Genomic DNA, 9,855 nt, shown 5'->3' on the forward strand with positions numbered 1-9,855 from the left:
GTGAAGAAGAAAAAAGCCAGATTCCTCGGTCATAAGTGACTAAGTTGTTTAAGAACAAGTTATGAGTCAAACATACTCATATCTTAAAATCGCATGATCTTTTACACCTTAGAATACATACCCCTTAATTGTAGCTCAGTTTATAATTGGAAATACAACCTAGGAGTCATGTCTTAAATTAATATTTTTCCATGTTTATATATATATATGTTTTTTTTTTTTTTTTTATATCTAGAAAAAAAATTACAAAAATGTTTGTGCCAGGTTTTATCAGACATGAAATCACCAGTCCCAGTTATTGGTTTGACGTTCTCTGCAGTTTTAATGTTCTCTCTGAGCTTGCGTTGGTTTTCACCAGGTACTCTCTTCCACAGTCCAGAAACATGGCAATTATAAACTGACCATGGAAGTCTGAGTGGTTGCTTGACTATATGTGTTCATGTCATGGACTGGTGACCTGTCCAGGGGGAAGCCCACCTTTCACTTACTTACAGTTATAATAGACTCCAGTAGACCCCTTTCAGGCTAAATTAGAAAGAATAAAATTTGCCTTGAAGTTTCAAATTTGACCTCACATTTGACTGATGTTAACTGGATTACATAAAAGGAGCTGGGTAGGTTTTGGACCTATGTGAACAACAAAAACAACTCTTACAAGTTCAATATACTCCAGGTTTTATTGAATTTATAAAAGACAGTTCTATTTTTTTTATTATATTGAACAGTTTAAGTTTAGTTTCTCACCACTTGCAACTATCCCAGAACAAATGTATTAACTATCAAAATGTAAATCAGTTTCTTGTATTTTCTTTTCTTGTGAAAATAATCATTTTACATTTGTAATGTCCAGAGAAAAGTAAAACTCATATATATATGTTGAAGTAAAATAAACCGGTTAAAAATATTAGGCAGGGATTACAATTATTATAATCCCTGCCTCTACCTAATTTATGTATAATAAAATAAAAATAAAAAGAAATGACAGATGTACTCAGTAATACAACTATTTGAGATGCAGTTTCTTTGCTTCTCTTAACACCTCTTTAATGTTCATAAAAACATTGTTTTGTGTTAACAGAAAAGCTGACTTTTCCAGACAAGCCTGTTAACACAGTGAATGCTGTGTCACATAATCCGGCTCTCTTGTGAACCAGTCTTGGGGCACCGAAGGGATACTCGACACGTTTCCATGGTAACTCAGTTTGTTTACGAGCTGCTCTTCAACCCCCTCCGTCACTGGGCGACCTCCATGTCTGCTGTGGCCGCTGTGCTGGATGACTGCGATCCCATATTTGGCACTAACCGCTCTCGACTGCCAAACACTTCAGCAACTGAAAGCAAAGAGTCGTAGTCAAATCGTAAATAAAACCGCAGTAAAGGCCTGATTAATGAAAGGGATGGTCTTTTTTTATAAATCTGTAAAGTTTAGGATTAACTGTACCTGCTGCGACGTCACTGATATCCCAAACCCGCAAGCCTTCTTTTTGTCCTCCGAAGGCATAGGCGAAGGGAAGGTCAGGGCAACACGAAGCACAGAACAGCACGCCCTGTTCACAGGTGGTGAAACAAATGAGCTTAATGACTTTAACATACTTCCAAAACAAACTACAACTCTTCAGTGACAGAGGGGTACATACCATTTTCATATCTCGAGAGTGCACCAGGCTGGGTTTGTTGCCTAAAATGTCCCAAATTTTAACATGTTTGTCAGCTGATGAGGTGACGAGGCATCCTTTAATCTGGCTGCTGAGTTCCAAGCCTGCAGGAACGGCAAAATAAAACCAATGAAGTAAATTTATAATCTGGATGAGCTTGATTTCATCCACGCTCTTCTTTAATATCTGGAATATCGTTCTACCAACCTGACACTTCTTCATCGTGTGCCCGTAGCGTGAACACCGGCTTATCTGAGCGTGCATCCAGACAGTAGACAAAGCCATCTTCAGTACTGGCCTAAAACAAAACACACACAATTCCAATACAGTTTTTCATAAAACAAAAGCGACAAGTCCAAAATTGTCCCGCTCTTGTGCTAAAAAGAACTGGGAAAAGAGACCATATCTCCCCAATATTAGCCTCCTTACACTGGCTCCCTGTAAAAGCCAGAATAGAGTTTAAAGTCCTCCTCCTCATCTATAAAGTCCTGAATGGTCAGGCTCCATCCTACATCAAAGAACTCATAGTTCCCTATTATCCTACTAGATCTCTGCACTCACAGAATGCAAGATCACTTGTGATTCCTACAGTCTCCAAAAGCAGAATGGGAGGCATAGCCTTCAAATTTCCACCCTCTAACCTCTGGAATAATTTTCCAGTCTTGGTCCGAGAGGCGGACACACTCTCTGCCTTTAAGAGTCGGCTTAAAACCTTCCTCTATGAAAAATCCTATGCTTAGAGTCAGCTAGCCTGATGTTACTGTGTTTTTTTTAATGTTTTGCTATTCTGTTTCTCCGATGCTGATGTTTTCTGATGCTTATGTTTTATATTATGATGTGTGATATCTGATCATTTTTATCTCTCTTTTTCGTGTTGTGAAGCGTCATGAAATTACCTTTGTTATGATTTGGCGCCATAAAAATAAATTGAATTGAAAAGTTACCGCCAAAATCTCGTCAAATATCGTCTGCAAACCTTTTTCTTAATGAGTGTAAATCTCCTGGAATCTCAGAGACTTCTCTTCAAAACAAAGGAAAAGATCCGGACTTTGAAAAAAATGGGTAAAAAGATATTAATTTTTGAACATATTATTGCGACCATAGACTGCATAAAACGATGGGCGATGCATTGGTTTCTGAAGAACAGTTTTGATGCACGTTCCTCTTCCGGCACTGCTCAAGAAGATGATGGGAACACGGCACACGCCCACCTCATGTCAATCAAAGTAAGCTTTGCTCCCAGCTACTTCAGCTGACCCTTACTGAAATATCTAGAGAGATAGTAAGTGTTTGGTAAACCAGAAGCAGAGCTTTGAACTCGATGCTGCAACTGGAAGCCAGTGTAGGGAGATGAGCAACGGAGTGACATGAGCTCTCTTGGTTGGTTGAAGACTAGACGTGCTGCTGCATTCTGGCAGTAATGGAAACTCACTAAAAACTGAATGAGGCAGAGAGCATGTGGAAAGAAATACAGAGAAAGAGATGGGCAATCTGTTGGATTCATAATTTCTATTTACTGTACAGCTCTTTAAAAACATGACGCACAAGAGGCTTTTCATTGTGGTTTCACATGGACGCTCTCTTGCAGCTACTGTTGAGAGGGTACGAGGCTGATGTGGTATGGACACAAGATGGTGCAACTCTGAAACAGTGATCCATGTCTACTGGCACCAAGTTTTTGTTCTCAAATTGTTTTAAAATCAGCCGTAGACTTCAATGTTAAAACATGGATTTATGATAAAACTGTAAAGTTCTATCGGTTTGGTTGAATAAAAGATAATTGAGAAGGGTTCAAATAAACAATAAAATGCCTTTTAGGTTTCCACTAAAGAGTTCTCCTCTGCAAGACTGAGCTGCCACATATATAGTCTAATCTTTTCTTGACATCATTAGGAAACACACCATTATGGTTTTTGAATGCATGCTAGTAAGAGCTATGGTCTGGACTGATGCCAGAGGACTTCTCCATGTTACATGACATTAAAACCTTGCAGGGTTGAAGTGACTGCAGTCAGGACAGCTCTCTTCTGCCTGCACAAGCCAACATTTGACACAGCTCTGCTCTTAAAGGCTTAAGATGTCACTGCTGCATCACACAGCTTTATACTGGGATCCACAGGTGAATATTCTCTGAGATGTATTCTCCTAAATGGGATGTATTCAGAAATTGTATAAAAAGAACTGGGAAAACCACCAGTTTCTTTTTAATGTCCCATGCCTGGTTGATCCTTTAATGGGCAAACTGGTGGAAGGAGCAAGTTTAGCCACTGGTTGGAGCTGGCTGATCTGAAATCCATCTGCACGATTTGACTGCTTACCAGGAAGTTGCAGGGTGAAAAGTGGTCCCAGGTTAGACGTTCCACTTGGCCACTGAACCTCCACGTCCGATGGTTGCTGTCTGGACTTCTGCAGTCATAAAGGACTGTGGTTCTGAAACAAACAAATGTTTTAACTACTGTTACTACAAAGCTGTTTTGTTTGACATAGTTTGTTGTCTTGGATCTTTCATGACACGTACTTGTCGTATGATCCCGATATCAAAGTCTGGGCCTCAAACGGATGGAACTTTAATGTCTGCACCTAAAACACGAAGAATTTTTGTTTCACAAAGCAGACGCCTGGACATCATGAGGGTATTAACACTTGACAGAAATGTCATTACATTTTTAATCTTCAGTAAATACCTTATCGGTTTGCCTTCGGAGAGTTGTAGCTGGTTTTCCTTGAGACAGATCCCACAAGATGACCGTGTCATCTGCAGATGCACTGGCCAGCACGTTTCTAAGTAATAAAAGTTTGGTTAATTTTACAATAAAAAGATACACGTCCTTTTAACTTGATGCAGTGTTATATGGAAACTGACCCAACCAGTTTGTTCCAGGATAAGTCCAGAACCGCATCTGTGTGTCCCTCAACCGGCTCGGCTGCTGCAGCCTGCCATTCACAAGAGCAAGGAGGATGCATTCATGACATTTAGCAGCAGGAAATCAAGTCCAGGACAAGAACAGATATTAATGAAACAATGCTAAAAAAATGACAACAATAACCATAAGGAATGGTCATCACTTTGTTGGATCTTTAATTAAACCATCTTTACCAGAATATGCATCAGAGCACCAAACAGTTTTTTTTTTTTTTTTTTTTTTTATACCTTCTTGCTTTTCTTTTTCTTCTTGGAAGCCTTTTTGCTCCCGAGGGAGAACACCGGCTCTAAACAGTCCACCACATCCAGGTCCCACACGTCTATCTGAGGAGTCATGTTGCCCACGGCCACATAGTTTGCTGCAATTAATAAGGACACATAGAGATCATCTTATTTGATCTATTTTTTCCACTTAAAGCACAAAATCACCTGAGACAGATTTTCAAGTGTGATACTTGACTGTAATGTTAATACATCTTTGAGTAACTCCAGCCTTTCTTACCTCGTCCTTCTTCAGGGTTTGGGTCAAAGTTAAGCCACTCCACGCACAGAGGATACGCTGGCAGCAGAACATCATGATGCACATACAGAGACTCCTCATCACAGTTGTAAACTGTGAAGAAAGTAGTCAATTAGTTAATGTTCACTTCCATACCAAGAGATTATTATGTGTTTGCACATTGAATTTTATTATTTGGACAAATAGTCTATAAATTTAAGTTTTTTTTGTATTCTTACATTTTATGGTTCTTCACTTCTCAAAAAAGGAGCCACAGCGGCAATACAATGACATAAAAGTGTGTGTGTGTGTGTGTGTGGTCACATATGAAGCCATTTACCATAAACCTCTAAACTGCAGCAGTCCTTGTCTGCTTTGCCCGCCAGGATCAGGTTGTCAGAGGGTTTGATTTGGAAGTCTTCTCGTTCATACTGGTCCTAGAAGGAAAAATAACCACACACATTTTGTTTTTAAAATTATATATACGAGTCTAAAAAAACTGTCCATATGCAGTGATGAACAAATTAAGACATTCAAAGTGACACAAAGGAATATTTTTCCAGTTTGAGTTGGTGGATCCCTGTCCCCGCGTGGATGTTCAGTTACAACAAATTGACTGAGATTTTTTTCTTTTTCGGCCACTTGTTCATATTCTCTTCTGTTCTTATTTTCTTGGGTATCTCAGTGACGTCTGCCATGTCAACTGTAGCTCTGTGAAGTAGCTCCACTGTTCCTGATGTGTGACGTGGTGCTATAAAGTGAAATGCAGTAAGTGCAAGTGATGACTGGGATGGGAGTCCAAAGTTACTTTGGGTGGTTTTATAGAACAACAACAGAGTCTGTCATGTGATTACAGAATGTCCAACTGTCAAGTCAAGTCAAAAGCTCAGAACTTCCATTTGGTTAAGACTCCAGGCAGGATTATGGGGAGCAGACCACCATCAGGCAGCCTAACAACACTATACCAGACACTTCCCACCTACTGCAACCTAAATACAAGTTACCTGAACTCAAGGAGAAAGTACACAGGGTTCCTTTCGGTAATCACAACCACTATAAACATGAATTTTTCTCTCACTTGAGCTCATTAACAAGCAAATGTAGTATAACCAGAAGCACAAGAAAACTGCAGTACTACTTATTGATTGGGATGATTATGGGTGGATTTGCTGTAAAGTTGGATTTGCTGTAAAGTGTACACAAGTGTACACAAGTGTACGAGTATATTAATGGTGAATTTGTATAGTTTATAGTTTAATATGTGTGTTTTATTAATAGTTTTATTGGATTACATTTTTTTTTTTTTTTTTACATCTTCTTATTGGATGTGTTTTTATGAATTTATCATAGATTTAATGCAGCAATTTTTCTCTCTCCAGGTCAAATTTCTCCTAAGGAAGACAAATAAATGAACCTATGACTCTGAATTTCTGTCCATATTTGGGACAGGAGACCACTAGAGCTAGGCAAAATGTCCCAAAAAATAATACTTCAAGTTAAATTACTAGTACTACTATCATTTAGCAGACGCTTTTATCCAAAGCGACTTACATCTGAGAGAACAACACAAGCATAAAATCACATAGGAGGGTCCAGCTGGATCAGTGCTGGTCAGACTGCTGAGCGTCCAGTTGGACACAGGTGCTGTCACGCCAGTGCTAGAATATATGAATATGAATATATATATATATATATATATATATATATATATATATATATAAGAAAGCTACGTCTAAAAGTGTGTGCAGCTACTAGATGCAGTTTACAAATTAAAACAGATATTTTAATATACAAAGAAAACTATGTTTTACTTGATAAAGTACATCTTAATCCATGCACTTTGTGCCTTCTGTGTAATAATTATACATTTCTGTTATTGCAAAATCTTGTATTGGTATGTAGAGTATATTTTGTATTGTCCTCCATCTCGAACCCAATTTATTGTCATAAACCTTTTTTTTTTTTTTTTTTTTGCTCCATCTCATTATAATTTTTGTAATAAATTTGCTCCCCCCATTTATTTCAAATAATCTTCTGCACATCTTCACAATATTGTAAAAATATTTTTAAAAATTGAGTTGAATTAACCCTAAATTATAGATATTTACATTAGATATTAGGTGTTACCTACTAAAGATAAAATACTAAATGTTAAACTGATCTCAGAGGATACGCACCGTATCTTTGATGGTGATGTAAGGATCCTCCTCATTGGAGCCGAACACGGTTAGTCCAGCCAGGCTGTCACCGAGATTAGCGGTCACTGAATTGAAGGAACACAAACACAGTATGAAAGGTCAGTTTCTGCAGCGCACTCTGGAAACTGGACTGAAGACAAAGTTTTACCCAAAGACGACTAAATGCAACACACACACACACACACACAATTAGTTAATTCCTCACCTGTATCCTCATCATATTTATCCAGGCCATACTCTGCCAACTCATCCTCCTCTTCCTCTCTTTTGTCATTTTCATCGTTTGGAAGTTGGGCAACATCATCCATGTCATTACTGGGACTCTGGTCAGGAGGCAAGCCCTCATCCTCTTCTTCCTCATCCTCAACTGTCAGGGCTCTGTGTAAGAACACATTTTTGTTGCATACACGGGAACAGCTATACATTTGTTTTCCCACTTACAATCCCAGGTAACAATAAATGTACAACTCAAACTGTGAGTAGGTTTTTATGAGTCTCCTTCTGTAACATACCCCAACTCCTGTTTGGTTTCAGCAATCACACGCTGCAGCTCCTCTTGGCTTAATTCCACCTTGGATTCATTTAATAATAGAAAACAATGAGAATCAGGGAAAGGAGACTGAAATTAACTCGTCTGTGATCATCTTATTTTAAAAATCAATGAAATACAAACAACAGATGCACATACAGGACTGTCTCAGAAAATTAGAATATTGTGATTTTCTGTAATGCAATTACAAAAACAAAAATGTCATACATTCTGGATTCATTACAAATCAACTGAAATATTGCAAGCATTTTATTATTTTAATATTTCTGATCATGGCTTACAGCTTAAGAAAACTCAAATATCCTATCTAAAAAAATGTGAATATTGAATATATGAATTTGAATATAATATGAATATTCTGGGAATCTTAATCTTAAACTGTAAACCATAATCAGCAATATTAAAATAATAAAAGGCTTGCAATATTTCAGTTGATTTGTAATGAATCCAGAATGTGTGACATTTTTGTTTTTTTTAAATTGCATTACAGAAAATAAAGAACTTTATCACAATATTCTAATTTTCTGAGACAGTCCTGTACATTTAATTTTAAGCTGTACGTGCTCTAGTTACACAAAGTGTCGCATACTGCCTCACAGTTTTTACACTGACAGACTGGTGTTTAACATCAACAGTAAAGGAAGTTAAATAGATATATCACATATAAGCTATAAGTGTTGACAGATTAGCCGCCGGGCGGCTAACGTCAGCTAGCTGTTTACAATCCTCACCTTGTCCGGGGTTTCCTTGGCAACGCCACGTCTCACCCAGCCGACACACGTGATCTGGGCGCTCATTGTGGACAATCGGGATGTTTAAAAGATCAGAACCGGCAAAATCTACTAAACGTGTAATTTTTCTCTTTTACTGTCAAGCTGAAGCTGTTTTCACGTGGACGCCGGGGTCCTACGGCACGTGTAGACGTCGTGGGTGGGGTGTCTTCAACTTTGCCTGATCAATAATACCAACTCACAGGAAGACTTCCATTTCCAAATAAAGTGTCTTGTTTTTTTAACTGTAACACAAACTCCCGTTACAGTCAGTGATACCATTATATTTATGTCTTATTGAAATATTACCACTTTTATGAAGCTCGAGCTCCGAGCCACTTCTAATACCTACTGAGATGTTTCTTTTGTTTTCATCTTTAATATTCATATAAGAATTAGATACATTAGATAGGGATTTGAAATTATGTAGAACCTTAACCTTATTTAAAAAAACATTGAAAAGAAGGATGATTTCTTTATATCAAATTAATGAGTGGTGATGCTTGCTATGCTGAGTTGGGTATTTATTTATTTAATTAGTGATTTGATTTGATAAGGATGAAGGTAACATGTAGACTGCACCTTTATTTTACATTTTTTTTATTTCTTGAGGAATTTTTGTTATCCCCATGGAGGCAATTTGTTTTACTGTCAGTCATTTCTCTTACTTCTTGCTTTCATTTCATTACTTTAATTAATCTTTTTGAGAGTAGGCAAATAATAAGCTTTGCTTCAGCCTACACCTTTTTCGGCCTAGATGTTTTCTTTGAACAGTGTATTCGTTTTCTTGTTGTCATTTTTATTCTTTTTTTTTTGTGATGTCATGACCGAAATAAACTAAACTAAACTAAAACTAAACTAAATAAACTTAGTAAGACATTTTGATTTTGGTATATTGGTTCTTTGTTGTAACAATGCTTCTTGGCAATAAATCTTAAACTATCGGAAAGCCTGTTTATTTCCCTTTTAAACTGTAACACATTAGTAAGGAACATGCGTTTGTGGGATGAGCAGCAGAGCTGAGGATGTGGGTTGTGCCCATGAAAAAATGTCCATATCTTCTCTGCCTAAGCCAAACAGCCTATTTTGCTCTTGTTTTGAGCTTCTGGTTCCCCCAGCCAATAAGGGCACCTGATTGTCATTGTCTGTGAGCATGGCCCTGCCACAGTGGTGGGATGGGTGTCTGCTCAACATTCATGCCACGTCTGACTGACCCGGACAGGGTCATAGGGCAACTTCAAGCGGGTGGCGGTCCGGCTG

The 9,855-nt window shown here is 38.0% G+C and overlaps 1 protein-coding gene across 1 annotated transcript; it reads right to left on the reverse strand.

Moving 5' to 3' along the window:
• Positions 1 to 673: 673 nt before the first annotated feature.
• On the reverse strand, positions 674 to 8,728 carry pwp1 (PWP1 homolog, endonuclein). Its single transcript, XM_061715177.1, has 15 exons — positions 8,557 to 8,728; positions 7,788 to 7,846; positions 7,481 to 7,653; positions 7,255 to 7,340; positions 5,418 to 5,514; positions 5,081 to 5,191; positions 4,807 to 4,937; positions 4,519 to 4,589; positions 4,340 to 4,436; positions 4,174 to 4,235; positions 3,974 to 4,085; positions 1,863 to 1,953; positions 1,638 to 1,759; positions 1,442 to 1,547; positions 674 to 1,331 (listed from the first exon to the last, which is right to left on the reverse strand). The coding sequence occupies exons 1-15, from the start codon at positions 8,620 to 8,622 to the stop codon at positions 1,234 to 1,236; spliced, it is 1,482 nt and encodes a 493-aa protein (XP_061571161.1). The 5' UTR covers positions 8,623 to 8,728; the 3' UTR covers positions 674 to 1,233.
• Positions 8,729 to 9,855: the final 1,127 nt, after the last annotated feature.

Source organism: Cololabis saira, chromosome 23 (genome assembly GCF_033807715.1).
Source record: "Cololabis saira isolate AMF1-May2022 chromosome 23, fColSai1.1, whole genome shotgun sequence".
Lineage (NCBI taxonomy): Eukaryota > Metazoa > Chordata > Actinopteri > Beloniformes > Belonidae > Cololabis > Cololabis saira.